The sequence below is a fragment of the Candida dubliniensis genome, chromosome 4, assembly GCF_000026945.1.
Source record: "Candida dubliniensis CD36 chromosome 4, complete sequence".
NCBI classification, from domain to species: domain Eukaryota; kingdom Fungi; phylum Ascomycota; class Pichiomycetes; order Serinales; family Debaryomycetaceae; genus Candida; species Candida dubliniensis.
In genome coordinates this window covers 434745-457288 of record NC_012863.1, presented here as the reverse complement: position 1 = coordinate 457288, position 22544 = coordinate 434745, and the positions used below count along the sequence as shown (strand labels likewise).

Genomic DNA, 22544 nt, shown 5'->3' with positions numbered 1-22544 from the left:
GGTACACATTGTATTCGAAACCAAGAAAGTTCCCAAAATAGACCCAAGTTCTAGACTTGGAGATGTACAATGTTGCTATAAATAGTACTTACCTGAAAAACATACCCAAATTAGGAAGTCAAGGTAGTGTATGCATGCCCAAACCATCAACAAGTTGGAAGAAGAAAAAGAATTTTTGTGTGTGTGAAATGCATTCCCATGTTTTTTTTTTTTTTCTTTTCTTCTGGTGCCGCCTTCGCCTCCTCCTCCCACTTTCTTTCTGTCGCTCCCTCATAGTAAAAAAAAAAAAGAAAAGTAGAATCTGACGGTTTTCTTAATTGTTTGTTTATTTATATGCTTGTACCAGTTGCTGCTGCTGCGGAGGAAGAAGGATCCAACAACAACGACAACGACGACCAACTCTCGTTATATTTTTCCTTAACATTTTTTTTTTCTCTCACCACTACAACAAACAACTTCACCAAATATTTTTTATTCGCTAATTTCTAAAGTATTTTATTCCACTTTCACCCTATTTTTTTTTTTTTCCTCTATTTTTTTTTTTTAAACTTTCAGATTCTATCTTCTTTTTCTCAACAAATAGATCCTATTATATATAAGTCACATCAACTTCAATCTTATACCCACATCCTCCTCCTTCTTATATTTAATATCTTCATTCGTTTCCCTTTAATTTCATATTCAAAAAAGAAGTTCTATTTCAACAATGCAAATTAAATTCTTGACTACCCTCGCAACTATCCTTACTTCAGTTGCCGCCATAGGTGATTTAGCTTTCAACCTTGGTGTTAAAAACGATGACGGTACCTGTAAAGACGTCAGCTCTTTTGAAGGTGATTTGGAGTTCTTGAAAAGTCATTCCAAAATCATTAAAACTTATGCTGTTTCCGACTGTAACACTTTACAAAACCTTGGTCCAGCTGCTGAAGCTGAAGGATTTCAAATTCAATTAGGTATCTGGCCAAATGACGATGCTCATTTTGAAGCTGAAAAGGAAGCTTTGAAAAACTATTTGCCAAAGATTTCCGTCTCCACCATCAAGATTTTCTTGGTTGGTTCTGAAGCTTTATACAGAGAAGATATGACTGCTTCTGAATTGGCTTCCAAGATTAAAGAAATCAAGGATTTGGTTAAAAACATTAAAGACAAAGACGGTAAATCCTACTCAAGTGTCCCAGTTGGTACTGTTGATTCTTGGAATGTCTTGGTTGATGGTGCCAGTAAACCAGCCATTGATGCTGCAGATGTCGTCTACTCCAACTCCTTCTCATACTGGCAAAAAAACAGTCAAGCTAACGCTTCATACTCTCTTTTCGATGATGTCATGCAAGCTTTGCAAACCCTCCAAACTGCTAAAGGTTCTACTGATATTGAATTCTGGGTTGGTGAAACTGGTTGGCCAACTGATGGTAGTTCATATGGTGATTCTGTTCCTTCTGTCAAAAATGCAGCTGATCAATGGCAAAAAGGTATTTGTGCCCTTAGAGCTTGGGGTATTAACGTTGCTGTTTATGAAGCTTTTGATGAAGCCTGGAAACCAGATACTTCTGGTACCAACTCCGTTGAAAAACACTGGGGTGTTTGGGAATCTGATAAAACTTTGAAATACCCAATTGACTGTAAATTTGACTAAGTGTTTTTAATCTTCTAGAATTTATTTGGTGTCTACTAAACACTCAATTCAGTTTATTGGTTCTTTCTTATTTCATTTTTTTTTTTTTCTATCGTTTGAATATTTATATATAATTATATATCTCATTAGTGCTGTTGTATAGGCGGCAATTTCTTCTATAAAACAAGCATTTTAGAGGAAAGAAGGAATTTTCAAATAAAAAAGTTTGTGGTTAAGTCAATATTTAGGAAACTACTGTAGCTTATAGTTTACTAAAAAAAAAAAAAAGCTGTAAGCACATAAATCATTAACCACTCTTCTACTCATTATGGAAATGGATGCAAATGAGATCCTCTGTTTTTATTTTTTTTGTTACTTGTTTCTTTTTTGTTATGGATCATTGCTTAGGATGCTAATATATTCCATCCTTATACCAAGCCTTTTGTGCATCACTTTGACAATTGCATCATCCGGGTTATTGAATTCCATACAGGGAACATGGCAAAGTCAGAGTGAACAGGTAATTACTGGCCCAGCTTTCTTTGAACCTCAAAAGGAATTGCTACAAGAACCTAAGCTACCGGGTATATCATATTCGTTTAAAAATGGATACTGGGAACTGGCCCAATATATTGTCATGGGGAATAATAGAAACCATCAGTGTCCTCAAGCAATGTTGATTTGGCAACATGGGAAATATAATTTGAAACGAGGGAAACTTATACTTATTCCCAATAAAAATGATGGTCGACAATTGATCAGTGATCCTTGTTTTGATAATGGGATGTCAGAATATAAACGGTTTCATAATGGTGAGACATTAGAAGTTGATGTTAGGTTTGATGAATATTTTGGTAATTGGAAGTTGGTTTTGGTGGATTATCTTACAGGTAAAAAGAAACAACCAATGTGGTTGACACTGAGAAATGTCACAATGTTACCTACAGGGACTATAACCTCGACAAAGAGGAAATATGTTAAAAAAGAGTAGAAAGTAAGTTATTATTTTAAGATTCTTTCAATTGTAGGTGAAAAATATAATATGCATTTGACGCTTGTGGAAATAGGTAGAGAACCTTAACTTATGGTCCTATTCCGTTCCGTGTATCGATCCGATATCGAACAAAACCTCAAAGCCTCGAGAGATGCAATAAACTCTAGTAAATGCGTTTTGGAGGATCCTAAAATTAATCCCCACTAAGCCTAAATTAGAGATCCGTAGATTAACTCTAGTCATACCATCCAAAAGTAAGCTAATGTGAACTCTCACACCGAATCGTTTCTAATCGAATGATCATTGCAGATATCCGTCAACTTAAAAATTAGCCAATCATCAAACCCCTCATTGTAAGCTCATGCTTACCTGAAAAAAAAAAAGGGTACTCCAGAAAAGGTTACACCTACAGTCGGAAATAGTGAAAAATACAGCTGGGGAAGATCTTGGTATTTTGTGTGGGGTCCTTTTTCAGCACAAAACGAGAACTTCAGTGCGGAATAAGATAAATTAATTAGAGTCAGTTTTGGATCTTTACAAAAAAGACAACAATGAACTTAAGAAATCATGCTAAGGTATACATAACGTATATTAAAGATAAGATATTCACCCCACTCTTCAAAGATGTACTATAAATAAGGATCCAAATTCCACTGCTTTCCCAATTATCTACCTTAATCTTTCAATAGGAATCAAGATTACCGATAAAAGCGTTGTTACTGTTTTCATTTATCTTTACTTGCCCACAAACAAATCAAACCCATTATGTCACAAGCTTTTACTGAAAGTGTTAAAAACTCTTTAGGTCCCAAAGCCACTCCAAGAGCCAAGAAATTGATTGCCTCGTTGGTCCAACACGTTCATGATTTTGCTAGAGAGAATCAACTCACCACTGAAGATTGGTTATGGGGTGTTGATTTTATTAATCGAATTGGTCAAATGTCAGATAGTAAAAGAAATGAAGGGATATTGGTATGTGATATCATAGGTTTGGAGACGTTAGTTGATGCTTTGACTAATGAAATTGAGCATTCTAATCATACATCCTCAGCTATTCTTGGACCATTTTATGTACCTGATTCCCCGGTTTATCCAAATGGTGGTTCAATTGTCCAAAAAACTCTTCCTACAGATGTCAAGTGTTTTGTTAAAGGTAAAGTCACCGATACTGAAGGCAAACCATTAGATGGAGCTCAAATTGAAGTTTGGCAATGCAATAGCGCTGGATTTTATAGTCAACAAGCTGATCACGATGGTCCCGAATTTAACTTGAGAGGCACCTTTATCACAGACGACGAAGGTAATTATTCATTTGAATGTTTAAGACCAACTCTGTATCCTATTCCATACGATGGACCTGCTGGTGATTTATTGAAGATAATGGATAGACATCCAAATAGACCTAGCCATATTCATTGGCGTGTTTCACACCCAGGATACCATACTTTGATTACTCAGATATACGACGCAGAGTGCCCTTATACAAATGACGATGCTGTTTATGCGGTTAAAGATGATATTATTGTTCATTTTGAAAAACTTGACGATGAAGATAAAGATTTAATTGGCCAGGTTGAGTATAAATTAAACTACGATATTTCATTGGCTACTGAATCAAGTATTCAAGAAGCAAGAACTGCAGCTAAGACAAGACAAGAGACTGAGCTTAAATTGTAATAAATAACACTCCTACCTAAAAAGGATATGTTATTGATCACTGGTGATATTCAAAAAAATAAAAAAAAAAAAAGAGCAGGATTGTACATAGTTGCAATATTGATATATTTTGTGTATGGTTTTAATTAATGAAAAATATTTAAATCAAATATATGACTTTGAATAGGGATTTTCCAATTGAATCTGTAATATCTAGATGGTGCCAACCAAATGACAACGTCCCTAGGTACAATGCAAAGCCTACAATAACCGAACACTTGACGTCAATTAAAGTGAATGATAAGCGAAGTTTTTAGTTTGTAAGTAGTAGTAGTAGTTCGGAAATAGGTCACATCTCAAATGCATATCGGCAATTTTTTCTAAAAAAAGTTTTTATTGTGGGGGACGGAAATGCGCAATGGGGGAGATCTCAAAAGCAAATTAATCGTTCATTCACAATAAAGGCTTTGAAATGAAAAACTCTATTTGAAAGGATGATCTTTCTGTAAATGTTTAACTATTCATTATACACTACAATTTGAACTAGACGTTATAACTAGTATACTATCAAGAATACGGATTATATATTATTTTCATTAACCAACGCAACTGTCAAAATCACCTTTTTATACCATCTTGCATTATGAATATACATGCCGCTAAAGAGAGAAGAACAAAAGTATCCAGAGCTTGTGATTTCTGCAAAAGACGAAAATACAAATGTAGTGGGGTACCACCCTGCAATTTATGTTCAAAGAAACAGATAGATTGTGTATTTAGTATTGTGGATAAACGAACAACCAAGGGGTCCAAAATTTACAAGCCTTCTTCAATAGAAGTTCTTTCACATAACAACTTAACCATACAAAACAGTTATATTAATGAAAATACTCAAAGAAGAATAAACAAACAGTCTCTGACCCAAGTTCCTATAGCAAGACCACAACAGGAAACCACAGCATCCAAATCACCAACAGAGACATTTTTGGAAAATAATTCCTCAACAAATGCAACGGAGTATATACCCAAAAACTTACAACCATTACTTTCGTTTCCATTGAAGAAAGAGGAAGACGACCAATCTAGTGAAGATACCAGTGTTGTAGAAGTTGATAAACAAAAATCTGATAGAACATCAACAGCCAACAATACACCAACAAATAGATCAAACACCAGTTCCACGAACAGCAATGTAACCACACAGGGTTTAACGAACAACAATGGAAACAATCTACGATTACTTTATGACAAGGACGGGAGACTACGATATATTGGAGAAAGCAGTCCACTTTCATTGTCCTATCAAGCAAGAAAAATATTTCGATCAATACGTGGTGAGTCTGAATTCACAGATGACCCAGATACTGTAAACATAATTGATGGGGTGTCTCATGTTAGACCATGCAAAGTCTTACAAATGCCAAAAAAAGAATACGCTTTACTATTGTTAAATCTTTTTGAAGCAAATATCAATCAAACATGGTATATTTATAATAGAGAATGGCTTAACGACAAATTTGTCAAAGTTATTGATGACCCATTGAATGTAGCACCAGAAAGAATGGCTACTTTCCATTTGATATTTTCATTGGGATTATTATTTGCTGAGAAATCAAAAAACGGTATAGTGGAGAAAATTGGCGCTCATTCTAGTCAATTTTTCGAAAGTGGATTTGATTTGATTAGAAACATTCTTGATGATGGTGGATTGTGGATGACTGAAACCAGTTTATTAATGTATTTTTATTATCAATCGACAGCAAGAAGATCGTCTTCTTGGATGATGCTAGGAAATGCAATCAGGAATGCCCAAGCGTTAGGATTACACCGACGAGCGGTAAACGAATCTTTCCCCAATCCACAGTACGTTATTCATAGACGAAAGTTATGGAAAACGTTATATATTTGCGATAGAATTTCATCAATATTGTTAGGGCGTCCATTAACTATTAGTGACTACGATTGGGATGATTTCCAGATACCAAGAGATCACAAAATTATTACTGGTGATATTTCTACAATCTGTCTAGATGAGAATACTCGACTTTCAAAAATCCTTGGTCATATTGTACAAAACTTTTACCAAGATGGTGTTGTGAATTTAATGAAGGCAGAAACAATGGCTATTGAGTTGAAAAAGTGGTCATTTGAATTGCCTTCTATTGTCCAAATAGACAAAATATTGAAAAATCACGTTTCTTATGAAATTGAAAGTTCCATAAGACCAGCTATGTCAGATAACTATTCAATATTACTAATTCATATTATGCAGTTATATGGAGTGATGTTATTAGGTAAACCAATTTTTATGTATTTGTTGTTCAAAAAAGACAAAAATACAAGCAATTCTATAACTAGACAGCAAAAAGTATTGAACAATTTTTGTTCTGCCAGTATTAAAGCATCGGTATTAACAATCCAAGCTATCCATATCTATACAAGATGTCATCCACATAGAATTGAACTGTATGTTACTGTCAATTGTTGCTGTCATGCAGCAATAATGTTAGGATTAACTGTCTTGTATCGACAGAGTAATTCAGATTACGAGAAAGATGAGTATTCAATTGAAGACTTGATGCAACAATTGTATATTGCAAAATCCATATTGAATTTTTACGGCTCAACCAATACCATCAGTTATAGATTGCACACAATAGTATCACGATTGATCAACACTTTGACTTTAGAAGCACAACCACGAGAAGAAAATGATGAATGCCTTTCATTGCCGATACCAACACCATTCCAAGAAGGAGATGAAAGCGAGCCACTACCCAGAATGTATCAAACACAAGTTGATTCTAAGGAACCGACGAATCAAGGTGAATCTATTTTCAATACTCCATTGGAACACATTATAAACTTTCAACAATTTTTTGTTCCTTCAGTGACCAATTCAGAAGACAATAATAGTAGTAGAGCTTCATTGAAGGAATTTGAAAGAAGAATTGAAAGTGTTCCAAGGCTTGAAGATTTTATGTATGATGTTGGCATGAATGATTTGTTATTAGAGGGAAGAAGTGATTCCGGGAAATAAATAGTTAGTTCTATTGAGGGGATATACACATTGAATATATAAATAATCATCATTCTTGGATAAACTTTTCTAAAGCATTATATACATTCTTATCGTCTTCAATAACAATCCAGTGACCGACATCTAGCTCTTTCAATTTAGCATTGGGTAAGCTTTTATAAATTTCTTCAACACATCCTACCCAAGGTGAAGTCTGATCTTGTTTCCCATAAATGATCAAAGTTGGCTTATCAATTTTAGCATAATCAAAATCATAGTTGAGACCACTGTTAATGGCTTGACAATTCGCAATATATCCATCTGCGGAATTTCCTTGTATCAATTGTCTTATAAAAGCAATCTGCAAATCACCACAGTTAGACCCAGTAGCCGCTTCAGGGATAGAATTGCTAAATTCAATTAATGATCGACTTACTTGTAAGGAATCAATTCTCTTTTGCATTATATCTACCAAATTCTTTCGAGGATGAACAGGAGCAATCAACACATTTTTAATAATTGGCAAATCGGTATGCAAATTCATATAATTAACTAACATACCTGACATTGAATGTCCAATTAGTATAATTTCTAAGTTGTTCAAGGATAACTCTTGTAGAACAGAAACAACGTTTTCACACAAGTTCTGTAAAGACAAATTAGTATGGTGCAACAACTTGGATTGTCCTGCTCCTTCATGATCAATTAACAAGACATTGAATTGAGGAAATTTTCTAGCAATAGAGTAATAAAAGTTCTGAGACGAGCCTAATCCATGTAAGAACAATAATAACTTGGTACTATTAGAATTGGCTGCTGGAATATAAGTATAAAATTGATTGTTTTTCGAAAATCCACTTTTCATAATTGATAATTAAGAAAACAACAATAACCCAAATGTTAATATTTGAATAACAACAGATACTTTTGGTGAGATATTTATTTGACCATTGGTTTAATAGATTACTGTGAAATAATGGAAATCTATTTCCGTTAATTAATTTCTGCTTAGAGACTTCCGTTCATAGCGGATAAACAGTTTCCTAATGTGTCGCAAAATGCGGAGATCAAATAATAAACTGCGTGCTATAACTTTATAAAAAGATGAAAAAGAGTATACATCTATATCCCTAGCTTCTTTCAACCAATCAAGACAAAACATACAAACATGACAATCTATTCACCAGGTATTGAAAGAAATGAAAAACTAAAAGAATTTATTGTCAAATTTTACAGGGCCTCTGATAAAGCTCCACCTTCAGATGAACAAGATCCCTACTTAGAATTCTTCGCCATAGATTCACCACTAGTTATGGGATTAAAAAAAGTGAATGGACATGAAAAAATTGCTCAATTACGACAAGGAATGTGGGAAAAAGTTACTCATAGACACCATGTAGTCAACAATGTTGCCGAAATCAATGAAAACGAAATCTTGTTAAATGGCTATGTTGAGTATACTTTGATCAATGGGAAAAATGTAACCACTGAATGGGCAGGTCATATAAAACTTGCAAATAGCCCTGGGAGTGAAAATGGATATAAGATGAATTATTATCAAGTTTATTTGGATCCAAGTGCTGCTGCCAAAGCTTTGAGTGAATAAACTAGTATATAGGATTATACAATTGTGTAATACCAATTCATATCAGTTGTCATTATGAAAAGTTATTCCTGTGTAAATAGATGAGTCAGTTGGGCAACCTTTGGCTTTGTCATCAATACATGGCTACAAAAAAGATTACTCCAGGAACCGGATATACAATGACAGAGATAACCCTGCTTATCACATCTCCTCAATTTGTATATCCATTGAAGTTTATTTCTTATGGCCCCAATAATATGCTGCATATTTCCGAAAACACAGCTTGTTTCCGCTCTCAAACAGTCAAGTATACCTTCCCTACAAGTCAAAATAGTATTTAAATAAGCAAAACTGAAACTAATATTTTGCTTTCCCTTTAACGTCTTCAAAAGTTTTTTTCATTGCAATTACCATGTCACTGAATCACTACTCTCAAATAGAAGAAACAAAGGTAATTTTCAATAGTTTGCTATCATTATTACCAGAGGAATTTGTCACGAAAAATGCTTCAAGAATCAAGTTTGAAAATGGTTCCGACAATTTGATTGTTCCTTGTCCATTAAAACAAACTGAAACAATTTCAGCATTGAAAGGTCTTGAAGCATTAGTTGCTTTGAAATTGGCGCAAGAAAGATTTGGGTCTAGCGATGGAACATGCACAATTGATTTAGAACATGCTTTACTATTCCTATTTTCGACTTATTGTTCTTCTGTTGACGGGTTTTTCAAAACAGATAAAAAAGAGGTGTTGAAATATTTAAAACCAACTGATTTAAACCAAGCTCAATCTGATCCATATCGAAGAATGTCAGCCAATTTGTATCGCACTAAGGAAAAAGATAGATTTTATCACATTCATGGTTCCTTGGATGCAACAACATGTCTTGAAATGATTGGATTACCTGCTTTTATTCCAGATTTAGAAGATTATGATAAAATCATTGATATTTACCAGAATAAATTGGATCAATTTACAGTTGAGGAATTAGAGAAACTAAACACAAAAAACAAACAAGCTGGGGTTGAAGCTTTAAAACCTGAAGTATTTTTGCAAACTAAACATGGTGCAACAATCAGTAAAATCCCCCCATTTGAAGTCAAAACACTCGAAACGACTACTCCAAAAATTGAATTTGCAAGGACATCTTCCAGAAAAATTTTTGAAGGAGTCAAAGTACTTGAACTTTGTCGTATTATTGCAGGGCCAACCATTGGTAAAATATTAGCCGAGTACGGTGCAACTGTTATTAAAGTGACATCTGATGATACTTTACCTGATGTCCCGTTTTTCCAAGTTGATGCTAATATGGGCAAACACACAACTAATTTAAACTTGAAAAACCCAAAGGATAGATTAGAATTTGAAAAATTATTGAAAGACGCCGATGTTGTCATTGATGGATACAGAAAGGGAGCCATTGACAAATTGGGTTACGGGCCAAATCAATTGATTCAATTGGGAATTGAACGAGGTAAAGGATACATTTATGGAGCTGAAAATTGTTTTGGATTTGTTGGTGAATGGAGTGATCGACCTGGTTGGCAACAAATCGCTGATTGTGCAAGTGGTGTGGCATGGGTACAAGGATTATCAATGGGAAAAAACGAACCAATGGTTCCTCCTTTCCCAATGAGTGACTATGGCACCGGATGTTTGGGTGCAATTGCTATTATGTTGGGCATTTACAAACGACACAAACACGGAGGTAGCTATTTTTGCGCTTCATCATTGGTGCAATATGATTTATTGTTGTTAAAACAAGGCCAATATCCAGAAGAATTATGGAAGTCACAAATCATCTTGAATGACAAATACAAAGGGTTTACAAAGATTAGGTATTATGATTCTGTCGATAAAATATCAAAAACGGCTTTAGATGCGATGGTTGCACAAAAGCCAAATTTACTCAACAATGAGCAATACTTTGTTAAGCAGGAATCAAAAGGATTTGGCGCAACAATATCTACCCTTAAACCCGTTTGTCAATTCGACAAAATTGAAACTGGTTACAGATGTTCAAGTAGACCTAATGGCTACGATGACCCTGAGTGGTGGTAGGATTCATACATATATATAGCGATTTAAGTAATTTACTGCATCTAGATTTTCGAATTAGTGAGCGAATGTGATTCAGTTTCTAGCAGGATATTTTGCGCATATGCCGTACTTTGAAGGGCGAATCAACAAACCAGAAAATAATTTACTTGATGAACCACCGTGACTGAGGACTACATATACATAAATGCAGTCTATTATATGCGAACGATAATTCTCAATCGTTTTAATTTGTATTGATGATAATAGCATCTCCCAATATTCGTAAACTCCAAATAAAAAGCATAGGCGAAAAAAAAAAAAAAAAATTAGATTTCTTCACACAATAGATTGTAAAAACAATATAACTGCAAAGAACACCACAGGAACTTACATCTGATTATTTCGAATTCACTTGTGATTTTATTTATTATTGATATAATTTAAATTGAAACATTTCTCAATTAGGTTTATATTATCTGTTTTGTTAAGTTTCTCATGTTTACTGTTGATTTCATTTGGACTATCTCAAGAACCCCCCCCCCCCCACTCCATTTGATTTATTATTATTTTTTTTTTGTCTTTTTCTCTCACATCCTCCATTTTTGTTTTTATTTAGGGGAAAGTAACAAGTATGGATATCGATTTAGATAAACGAACCAAAGTCTCCAGAGCTTGTGATTATTGTAAAAAGAGAAAGTTCAAGTGTTCAGGAGTATCACCTTGTGAGCTATGCACGAAAAAGGGGATCCAGTGTGAGTTTAGTATTGTTGATAGACGTACAATCCGCCGCAAGAATAAGAAACGAACAATACGAAATAAACCCGCAACTGCAACAAGTTCAACTGGCAGCAAAATCAAAAAGGATGAGAATCAAATTGATAAAAGGACATTGAAGATGTTGACTAGAAATTCAAAGGTTCCAGTTCAACTTCAACCGTTGCTATCCTTCCCATTACACAAATTAGACAATAAACAAAATGAAGATGAGGAACAAGCACTACAAAACCCACCAACTACCGATATCAATTCAGGTAATGAAGATACACTACATAATGCAAGAAAAGATGATCACAGAAAAAACATTAAGGAAACCCATTCAAAACCCGAAAACAATGAAAGAGATCCTCCTAAAGTTTTATATGATTCTGAAGGTAATTTGAGATATGTTGGGGAAAGTTCACCATTGTCTTTTCTTTTTGAATGCCGAAACATATTTTTGGATAGAATAGGGGAATCAACTTTTACATCAGAGAGTGATTTGTTGGAAGTTATTGACGAACCTGACGAATCAACTGAGATAGTTCAAGTTGCATTACCGAATCGACAATTACTAAACGAGATTGTTAGAATATTCTATAAGAACATACAACAAGCTACATACTTTGTTAATGTCGAATATTTTAAAGAGAATAGCATTGATCCTGTCTACGAGAACTATAGCGGGTGTGATGCAGAAAAGATTGCTCTAGTAAACTTGGTAATTGCCATAGGACTACTATATGCCGAAGGAACCAACGATCCAGTTTTGAGCCAATTACAGTCGCCAACAATGAGATCATCAGCCTATTTTGAATTTGGGTTTTATTTGACAAAAATGAATATGAATAAAGGAAAATTATGGCTAACAGAAGCATTTTCTCTAGCATTTTGTTACTACCAGGCAAAACAACAAAGAAATACTGCTTGGTTGATGTTGGGGATGGCAATTCGAAATGCACAAGCATTAGGTTTACACCGGAAGTTTATCAACGAATCTTTTAAAGATCGCTCGTATATTGTTCATCGCAGAAGACTATTTAAGACATTATACATTTTGGATCGTATCACGTCGATACTATTGGGTCGTCCATTAATAATTGATGATTATGACTGGGATGATTTTGACAGTGAAGATGTTTACGACAGAGATTTAGAAGGCAATCCAATAAAGGATACGCGATTTGAATGCATGATACAAGCATGCAAAATATCTAAATTATTAGGGAAAGTTGTTAGGAATTATTATTCGGATGGAATAATTAATCCTTATAAGGCTGAAAAATTGGCCATAGAACTAAAATTATGGTCACTTAGTCTTCCAGAACCACTTCAAATTGATAAGATTTTTAACTCAAACAACCCTCCAAACAAAACTATAGAGCCATGGATTGATCATAAAGTGACTCTATTGCTTTTGCATTTGTCACAATTATATGCAATTGTATTGCTTTCTCGACCATTCTTCATGTACCTTATATTTGACAAGAAAAAGAAACGGAACATTTTGAAGAGACCAAAAACAAGACCAGAAGTAGCAATGTACAATTTTTGCAAGGCTACTGCAAAATCTTCGGCATTGATAATACAGCTTGTGGAAAATTATATCAATACTATACGTATTACTAGTGGAAGAGCTGAGCTGCATGGACTAACACACACATGTTTTATGGCAACATTGATTATTGGCTTATCACTCTTGTACCTTGAAGATAATGGATATACTTTGGAGGATGGGTATTCATCTTGTAAGCAAATGAGCTATTTGAATTCAGCGAAAAAGATTTTTGAATACTACAGCCAAACAAATCCAATATCGTCCAGATTTTATAACATTGTTGAGCAAATGCAACTAGCATTAATGAATAAATTCAATCTTGATATGGACGGTAATAGAACAAATGTGAGGAAACAGCCGCAACGGAAACATGAGAACGATATCAATGCAACCACTACAAGAGAAGCATCTATTCCTAGCGAAAATTTTGGTGGTGGTGCCACAGATATTCCATTCAATGAAGATTATGACAATTTTATTGACAATTTTGGCAACTTGTTACCAACTACCACTAACCAGCAACATTCTACGAATAATAACATGCCTTTCTTTATGACGGCGCAACCATATCAGAGCATTCGCAATACGTATTCAGATATCCCGGAAGATCTTGGGAATTACCAGCAACAGTTTCCACAATTACCGCATCACACACAGCAGAACCAACAACTATCCCAATTTCTGCCCACTCCGGACTCCAACAATCTATATTCTAATCACGATCACATCTCTTTGGGGTCCAAAAATCAATCTGAATCTTTAGATGCTTTTATGTATAGTGTTGGATTGAACGATATATTATATAACACCAAATAGGTTGTTGCAAAATAGTTAAACTAGATGCTTCTTTTAAATTGTGTACAGCTCTCAGTCTTTTGAGAGCGGATTTAAATATTTCACAACCGAGCATGTTAATGCTTTTGTGATCGTCTAAAATCACAGTCTCTGTTTATCGCCTTAATTATATTTTTTCTTCTCACAGTCTAATTCTTTCTTCTATTTCATTTTATTTTTTATTTTTTTTTTTTTGATTCTTTCTGGCTTCATATTATTTTTATCTAATTGTTTGATAAAATAATTATACAAAATCAACCATGAGTGGCACCACTAAGAGTCTGTCATCAACCCCTAAATCGCAATCAACTCATTTATTTGTGTTAATTCATGGTCTCTGGGGAACTTCGTCTCATATGGCGACAATAGAAAAATTCTTAAAAGAGAACTTACCAAGTTCAACAGACGATAAAATTGCAACCATTAAACCTGCCTGTTTTAGATTTTGGAAAACTTACGATGGACTAGAATTAAATGCAAAAAAAATTATAGCTGATATCTTCTACGAGATCGAATCATTGAAACAGAATAATGATCTGGAAGTGACGAAAATAAGTATCATCGGCTATTCGCTTGGTGGTTTAATTTCAAGATATGTAATTGGCTTACTCGATGAATTGGATTTCTTTGAAAAGATCCAACCAGTATTTTTCAGTACATTTGCCACACCACACGTGGGAATCGAATTTTTTAATGACAATATTTTTGATGCAGTTGCCAATAGACTAGGACCATATTTATTTGGGAAATCTGGAGGGCAGTTGTTTATTGCTGACCATGATAAAATATTGGTTAAAATGGCTGATCCACAAGAAAAGTATATGCGAGGATTACAAAAATTTCAAAAACATATTCTCTTAGCCAATATCAAGAATGATAGAACCGTGGCCTTTTTCACTTCCTTCATAACAGATGTGTCTCCCTTTGATGAATTGGATGACATAAAAATTGTTTACTTGGATAATCTACCTCAAGCAAAGATTGCAAATAAATTAGTTCGTCCCAAATTTGTTGATTTAACAAAATCTCATCGTTTAACTTTGAAGGACAAAAAGATATTTCTTGGGAATCAACAGGAGGAGACGCCATTTATCAGAAAAAACCGATGGGCCAAGATTTTAGTTATTGCTCTATTGGCTTGTTTGGTTGTCCCTTTTTGGGTACCATTTGTTCTTGTTAGTTCCACCACTGTCTCAATCTACAGTTTCATTAAAATCAAGCTTGTTAAAGGACCTTTAAGCGCCCAGCACTGGCTGAGAGTGAAAAAGTTTGTTTATGGCAACTCCCCGATAGATCCTGCTGATGCTAAAGCAGGGAATGTTCAACGTTTGAAACGCCGTACATTGGACAGACATGAGTCTTTTAAAGGAGATACTTCTTATTTGACAGAGGACACCATGGATCGTGTTTTGTATGCCGAAGAAAGATATTTGAATAAAAGTAGAAAAGCAGGATCCATAAAAAATGAGGAAGATGAAGATGCTTTGGTAACTGAGAATGCTGATTATAACACAGACTCTGATGGCGTCGACGAGAGTTTGGAAGTTGATACGTTAAAATCAACTAATAAATCAATTGAGATGGACATTGAGGAAAATGATAAAGTTATTTCTGAAAGTATACAAACTTTAAAAAGCTACGAATCATTCCCATTATTCCAAGACCACAAGTATAAGTTACCATTGAATGAAGATAAGCTGTTCATTGTAAAGAACTTGAATACCTTGGATTGGATCAAAATACCTGTGTTTTTGGATGTTTGGAATGCTCACGACGGAATTGTAAGTAGAAGAGGAGCTAAGACCAATCCTAAGGGGGCATCTACAATTGGATTGTGGGTGTCGATTCTTCGAAATCATTTGCAAGAGAGTGGCCCTGTTGCTGCTGCTGCTTCGGTCAACGGGAATTAAGAAGAATCTTGCATTGCTCATGTTTCCTAAAGTAGCAATCTAAAAGAAACCCGAAAAAAAAAAAAAGGAAAACACCAGAAAAAAAAAGCAACAACCTTTATCTAAGTTGTGGAATTTATATATACATATAGAATGTTGATATTGTATGAATTTTATAGAGGATTAATCAAACTAGTATAGAAAATTTATTTATTATATTTATTTATTTATTTATTAGAAAAATATTGCCGTTTGGAATTTAATTAACAATCCATTGTTTATTATTGATAATGTTTCGAATACTAAAGCCGTCAATACGAGCAATTCCATTTGTTTCCAAATCCACAATCAGAAATGCATACACCAAAACAAATACGTTTCCAAGAATTTCCACTTCTCATAGAGCAATATTTGGAATATCTATTGGGACCTTAGTCTCAATTTCGGCATATAAACGACACATTGATAATGATGTGCATGCGTTAGATACGTCTGTTCACGCTTTAACACCATCAAAGACTTCAGAAACATTTGAAATGGGGTTATATGAATCATCACAAAAGGAAGAATACAATCAATATTATGGGTATCGAGAGACAAAGAAAAAGCATCCAAGTTGGATTGTTCGAACATTTTACTATTTAAGATTTGCCATTGAAGATTATTTAGTTGATCCTATGTTCACATTTGTGAGATTTATTGAATTGAGTTGTATTTTTGTTCCCGTATTGTTGATTTCACCAATTTGTTGGTTTGGAAGAAGACATAGATCCGAGAATGGGAATTTGGTCAGAACCGGTGCTACATTATGGTATAGGTACTTGCGTTGGAGTGCTGAAGTTGCAGGTGCTTCTTTCATTAAATTAGGACAATGGGCAGCATCACGAACTGATATATTTCCAGAAGAAATGTGTAATGAATTGGGCAGTTTGCATTCTAATGCAAAGGCACATTCTTTGGAAGTGACGAAAAAAATCATTTCGAAAAGTTTTGGTAACTTACCCTTTGATGAGATCTTTGATGAATTCAAAGAAACCCCGCTAGGTGTTGGAGCAATAGCACAAGTTTATCTTGGTAAAATCTCACCCAAAGTGTTGGAAAGAGCGAAAAAAGATGAAGATAAACTTGTTAAACAATTGAAATTACAAGCTGAAGACAAACAAGAACAATTTTTCGAAAATATTGTTGTCACAGAACATTTGGATTCCAATGAATTTGTTGCCATAAAAGTGTTGCATCCTAAAGTTGAACTCAAAATTAACCGTGATTTGAAGATTATGAAGTTTTTCGCTAATGTAATAAACGTTATCCCAACAATGGAATGGTTGTCTTTGCCCGACGAAGTTGAACAATTTTCTATATTGATGAGATTACAGTTAGATCTTCGAATTGAGGCACTCAACTTGGCAAAATTTAGAGAGAATTTCAAAAGTAGATTGGACATTCATTTCCCCAAACCGTATTTGAACTTTACCACTAGAGACGTTCTTGTGGAAGAATATATTCATGCGATCCCATTGAGTAAGCTTTTATCGTTGTCAGAGAATTATGGAAAGAATTTATCTAAAGAAGTAAGTGATAAAGGTTTAGATGCATTTCTTAAAATGTTGATCTTGGACAATTTTGTTCATGCAGATCTCCATCCAGGAAATATGATGGTTCGGTTTTACAAAAATGAATTGTACAGACATAAGAAGGAATACAAAATTGTGAAAACTTCGAACGAAACGGAGACAAACAAAATAACAAACGAGTTATTGAAATTGGGCGACAATACTAATGCATGGTGTGAGAAATTGGCCGAACTATACGAACAAGGATATCACGCAGAAATATGCTTCCTAGATGTCGGGCTAGTAACCGAATTAAATAAAGAAGATCGAGTCAACTTTATTGATTTATTTAGAGCATTGTCAGAATTCGATGGATACAGAGCTGGCGAATTAATGGCCGAAAGGTCCAGAACCCCAGAAACAGTATTGAATAAGGAGATTTTTGCATTGAAAGTGGAAAAATTAGTCGATAGAATGAAGCAAAGAACATTCACATTAGGAAATATAAGTATTGGTGATTTATTAGATCAAGTTTTGGGAATGGTTAGAAATCACCATGTGAGAATGGAAGGTGATTTTGTTACAGTTGTTGTGGCAATTTTGTTATTAGAGGGAATTGGAAGACAATTGGATCCTAATTTGGATTTATTTGCAAGGTTTGTATACGCGTTACTATTTGGCTTTCCTACTGAAGAAATGGAGCTTTTCAGCTTGTTTTTGGTTCAGTAGGAAAAAATAACCATCCAGTTGAAGAATAAATATAAAGACTAGAATTAATACTAACATTACCTTTTTTACTTTTTAAAGTTCGTTACCCGTATTGAGAAGATTAGGAGTTCTGAAAGAAGGTAGAGAGATATTGAGAAATGAAAACTCATTGAGTATGATGAAAGTCTGGCTAGCATTAGAAGTCAGACAATTCATCAATGCTTCAATTCAAGATGTATGTATCAACAAAAGTTATTCCAGACCATAAATTTTAACTATTTACTAACTGATTTTTTTTACTTTATTTATAGATTCACACTTTGGTCAAGGCCGACATGTTCAGTCCCAATGTCTAAACTTTTGGTCGATATTGCCAAGAAGGGGTAGACATTGCCTCAACAATTTTTAGGGTTTTGCTGTGGCGGTATGTTTCAATCCGAATATACATGTAGTAAACAACAGATAATGGCATACGAGGACTTTCTTTATTAAAAGACTAGACAGCAATAAATGAATTAGTATTTTTACAGCTTTTCTTTTCTTTTCTGAACGAAAATCAACCGATTTGTTGATTACAATTATTGATTTTACATATTGTTAATGTATTGATAGGCTCTATTCTATTGTGAAAAAAAAAAGAAACGGTTATTTTATGACACATTGAGCTGCATAAAGGATAAGCAAATGATTTGCGGAGTTGTTACCCAAATTGAACAAGTTGTTGATTAGAGAGCCTTCTTGGTTTTAAATTTTTTCTTTACTTCTTCCTATTATTTTTTAAGAATGGACAAGATAATATTGTAATTGCTTTCAAAATTATATTGAATTTCAAATTAATTTATTAATTATAAGAAACAAAGTTTATCAATCCCTGTTATCTATCTAGATCAAAAGTATTTATATTTGAAATTAATCTTTAAAACAATAACCACACGAGCGTTAACAGAGAAAAAAAAAAAAAAATAAAAGGAAGCACAAATCCATTCATGATTACCCCACTGTTAAAATACAGAGACACACACAGATACAACGAACACAAAAACAAAGAAAAGATTTACAAGGGCAACACTCAAATTGATTCAGCAAATAATAAATGTAATCTGGACGTGGTCGAAGATTATGGAGATGGCAATAGTTTTAGTTCAATTCCCAATTCGTCTTCTTCATTAGCTGCTACTAAAACTAAATCCAAGATGGAACATGATCAATCACAGAACAGTTCACGGCCAATTTCCTTTTTTGATCGAAGTCAATCTGATTATGGCTGTTGTGATTTAAGGAACGAGTTTAATATCCCTTATTCAGTGTTGAAGTACAATTTGGCTCCAGACAGTTGTAGTCGAAATATAATTGATACTGATAATGATTTACAATTTTTATTTACACCAGAAATGAATTTAGATGAAGTTCCACATCAGGGTCAAGATAATCATACAAAAGGAGCTATCACCATGCAAAACCAAGATAATCCCAATAAGAATATTTATCAGGATGAACATATTGGGGCATTTTCAGGCTATTTTGCAATTCCTAAACTCACAATTAATATTCCAAATCGCGTTCAAGATGATGAAGATAGGTTGAAATATATTTCTAATGTTCCCACAATTTGTTATCAAAATCATTTTGAAATTGAGGATTCAACATTTATTTTTGGCGGCCTTTGTGCATCCGAAACAAACAGTTTTGAGCATTTAGGGTTACCATCAAATACTGATTTGGAAAAAGTTCAAATCTATTTCCCATTTGAATTGCCGCCATTTGTTAATACAAGACTATTAACTAATCCATTCATGGAACCCAACCCTTATTTTCTCCAGTATAATGCCACCAGAGGTTCGGTGACATATTTAGATACTGCATTGATGCAAGAATTCCCAAAGAATATTATTGGAATGGTATCTACGAGAATATCATCAAGGCATTTCTTTTTCTACGGTGGATTCCAAATTGAGAATAAATCTTTGCATCCAGACAAGAATCGAGATTGTTGGATTGTGGAAAAGACTGTTATTTTAAATGAAGATGGTTATATTATTGACACAACAACATTGAAGTTTTCAAAAGTCAAATTGGCTCGAAATAACAAATCAATAAAGGCAGGAAGAATAGGTATGGGAATATGTTCTAATATCCATGAGCCTGTTGATTCAGTGCATGATGGCAGCTTTACTAATGGGAACCATCTGTCAGCGGCTGCATTTGATGTTGAATCTAAAGGGTCCTCAAAGAAAGTCAATACCAGACAAGAGGGATATGCAAAGGATAAAAATATCCTGGATCCACTGGTTACATTGGCAGATACTTATGAAAATAGTGAAACTATGAAAAAGATTTCTCACTCTTTGGGGGATACTACTGCAGGTCGTCGTCCTACTTTACACAAGATCAACACTGCCCAGCCATTAGACTTGCATAATCATGAATCTACTACGCGGTCATCTGGAATTAGAGAACATCCAATAAGTACAGAAAGTCATCGACCTCGATCAGTTCTTGGAGGCAATCCCAGTAACTCAAGTAGTGCTAGTCAACCAAGTTCAACTGGAACGACTGGAACAACAAACTCTTCCAAAATGAGCAATGTTTTCAGCAGATCAGCTAATATTTTCCATCGACATAAACACAATGAAACAGTCAAATCGCCTCATCCGTTGAAAGTGACTTATTCAGAGAGTGCTCGGAAGAAGATATTACATTCAAATAATCCTTCAGCTGCAAGTAGTCGAACGGCTTCTCCAATACCAAAGAGTTTTGATACCAAGATACCATCACTGACGCCAAGGGCAATATCACCTACACTGTTATTTAAACGGAGTCCAATTGATCCAATAAAACTCAAAGCCTGGTATAATGTTGATCGTAGTTCTCCTTTAGCAGAACCCACTTCAGGCAATCTGTTTACTACAGAGAATTATTCACAAAATCAAAGAACAGGAAAGCATGTATTGGAGGAAGATATATTTGAAAAAGAACAACCAGTTGAATTTAGACCCAGTCCTTCTTTTAGCAGATCTGAATTTGAAGAAAAAAGGAACTCAACATTTGAAATACCTACTAGTACGCCCAGTGATTTGTTTACAAATTCGGTGAGTATTGAAACAATGGAAGAAACAGATGCTACCAACAATGTATTATTCAAATCTTGTGCCAATGTCTCAATATTTGTATTTGGAGGATTTGTTTTGGAAGAAAACGAAGACAAAAGTGTTGTGGAAAAGACAAGTAATATTTTGAAATTCAAGGCAACTAATGAATTGCTAAAAATTGATTTGACAACTACAGAGAAGGCACCATTTTTCAATAGTGTCAATTTTTCCAAAGAAGCATTAGTTTGCAAAGTTGGATCAGATAGTACATGTGATATTATTATTGATGAAGATGAAAACTGGCCTCTGCCACGAGGTTATTTTGCTTATAATTTGATTGATTATCTGTTGGGTGTAGATGAAACATGTACTATTGATGTTAGTGAACGAGAAAGTGAAAAGCAACAATTTTCAAATTTGAATACTACTGAGAAAAAATCACCAGATAGTGAAGTCAATAATTCAAGTGTTGATAAATTTTGGGATTATAATTTAACATCTAATGAACGAGAATCATATAAAATCCAAAAATATTTTGAATCTCGAGCATTAATTGTTCAAGGCGGTTGTGCTGAAAATAATAAATTTCATGGTGATTTATACAGATTTGTGTTCAAGACTTGTAAATGGGAAAAGATTGTTACATTTGCCTTTGATTATTATAATATATCACAGAAGCCCGATGAAGATGAAGAAGTTAAAACCCTTAGTCCAGAAAATCAAGTTGCTGAACCCCAATTAAAGGAAGCAGAACTTCGTTGTTGTCATCATACAGCAGTATATTATCGAAATGAAGAAAGAGATTATTTGTTTATTGTCGGTGGAGTTAAAAATAGTCATTTACGATTTTATGACACTGAGCCATATACTAGTGATAAATTTGATGTTTCAAGATTTGCTACGTTACAATTAGCTGCAGAAAATAAGAATTTATTACGAGTAGCAGTATTGAATACAAGAACGCAAATCTGGAGGTTTATGAGATATTATTATGATGTTAGTCAAGCTGTTTCTGATACAACTACTTATCAACCATATTTTACCAATTGTCGATTCTCACACATTGGCGGCAGCGCATGTATTAATGGCAAAACAATTACCCTAGCACAAGGATTAGCAAATATAGCACCAGAACATAAAAAGGATATGTGTGAATTGAGAAAACAATTCCCTATTGAAGAACTATTATGGGGTGGATATTTACAAATCACGTTTCCTGGGTTATGAAATAGTTTATAAGTTTATAAGTAGTA

General features: G+C 34.2%; 11 protein-coding genes across 11 annotated transcripts; 10 read left to right on the top strand and 1 right to left on the bottom strand. All coding sequences in view use genetic code 12, as the record gives it.

Moving 5' to 3' along the window:
• Positions 1–706: 706 nt before the first annotated feature.
• Positions 707–1633, top strand: CD36_42140 (exo-1,3-beta-glucanase, putative; the record flags this gene model as incomplete). The annotated part of the gene is made up of 1 exon (XM_002419834.1): positions 707–1633. The coding sequence occupies one exon, from the start codon at positions 707–709 to the stop codon at positions 1631–1633; it is 927 nt and encodes a 308-aa protein (XP_002419879.1).
• A 307-nt stretch (positions 1634–1940) lies between these two features.
• Positions 1941–2603, top strand: CD36_42130 (uncharacterized protein; the record flags this gene model as incomplete). The annotated part of the gene is made up of 1 exon (XM_002419833.1): positions 1941–2603. The coding sequence occupies one exon, from the start codon at positions 1941–1943 to the stop codon at positions 2601–2603; it is 663 nt and encodes a 220-aa protein (XP_002419878.1).
• Positions 2604–3371: 768 nt separating this feature from the next.
• HQD2 (catechol 1,2-dioxygenase, putative) lies at positions 3372–4283 on the top strand (the record flags this gene model as incomplete). The annotated part of the gene is made up of 1 exon (XM_002419832.1): positions 3372–4283. One exon carries the CDS (start codon positions 3372–3374, stop codon positions 4281–4283), a length of 912 nt encoding a protein of 303 aa, XP_002419877.1.
• Positions 4284–4905: 622 nt separating this feature from the next.
• On the top strand, positions 4906–7302 carry CD36_42110 (uncharacterized protein; the record flags this gene model as incomplete). The annotated part of the gene is made up of 1 exon (XM_002419831.1): positions 4906–7302. The coding sequence occupies one exon, from the start codon at positions 4906–4908 to the stop codon at positions 7300–7302; it is 2397 nt and encodes a 798-aa protein (XP_002419876.1).
• Positions 7303–7351: 49 nt separating this feature from the next.
• On the bottom strand, positions 7352–8146 carry CD36_42100 (uncharacterized protein; the record flags this gene model as incomplete). Its single annotated transcript, XM_002419830.1, has 1 exon — positions 7352–8146. The coding sequence occupies one exon, from the start codon at positions 8144–8146 to the stop codon at positions 7352–7354; it is 795 nt and encodes a 264-aa protein (XP_002419875.1).
• A 303-nt stretch (positions 8147–8449) lies between these two features.
• Positions 8450–8887, top strand: CD36_42090 (uncharacterized protein; the record flags this gene model as incomplete). Its single annotated transcript, XM_002419829.1, has 1 exon — positions 8450–8887. The coding sequence occupies one exon, from the start codon at positions 8450–8452 to the stop codon at positions 8885–8887; it is 438 nt and encodes a 145-aa protein (XP_002419874.1).
• Positions 8888–9278: 391 nt separating this feature from the next.
• Positions 9279–10925, top strand: CD36_42080 (uncharacterized protein; the record flags this gene model as incomplete). The annotated part of the gene is made up of 1 exon (XM_002419828.1): positions 9279–10925. The coding sequence occupies one exon, from the start codon at positions 9279–9281 to the stop codon at positions 10923–10925; it is 1647 nt and encodes a 548-aa protein (XP_002419873.1).
• A 610-nt stretch (positions 10926–11535) lies between these two features.
• On the top strand, positions 11536–14034 carry CD36_42070 (uncharacterized protein; the record flags this gene model as incomplete). Its single annotated transcript, XM_002419827.1, has 1 exon — positions 11536–14034. The coding sequence occupies one exon, from the start codon at positions 11536–11538 to the stop codon at positions 14032–14034; it is 2499 nt and encodes an 832-aa protein (XP_002419872.1).
• Positions 14035–14312: 278 nt separating this feature from the next.
• Positions 14313–15962, top strand: CD36_42060 (conserved hypothetical protein; the record flags this gene model as incomplete). Its single annotated transcript, XM_002419826.1, has 1 exon — positions 14313–15962. One exon carries the CDS (start codon positions 14313–14315, stop codon positions 15960–15962), a length of 1650 nt encoding a protein of 549 aa, XP_002419871.1.
• A 269-nt stretch (positions 15963–16231) lies between these two features.
• CD36_42050 (ABC1 family protein, mitochondrial precursor, putative) lies at positions 16232–18558 on the top strand (the record flags this gene model as incomplete). Its single annotated transcript, XM_002419825.1, has 3 exons — positions 16232–18150; positions 18302–18437; positions 18514–18558. 3 exons carry the CDS (start codon positions 16232–16234, stop codon positions 18556–18558), a joined length of 2100 nt encoding a protein of 699 aa, XP_002419870.1.
• Positions 18559–19188: 630 nt separating this feature from the next.
• Positions 19189–22518, top strand: CD36_42040 (subunit of guanine nucleotide-binding protein, putative; the record flags this gene model as incomplete). The annotated part of the gene is made up of 1 exon (XM_002419824.1): positions 19189–22518. The coding sequence occupies one exon, from the start codon at positions 19189–19191 to the stop codon at positions 22516–22518; it is 3330 nt and encodes a 1109-aa protein (XP_002419869.1).
• Between the last annotated feature and the right edge of the window lie 26 nt (positions 22519–22544).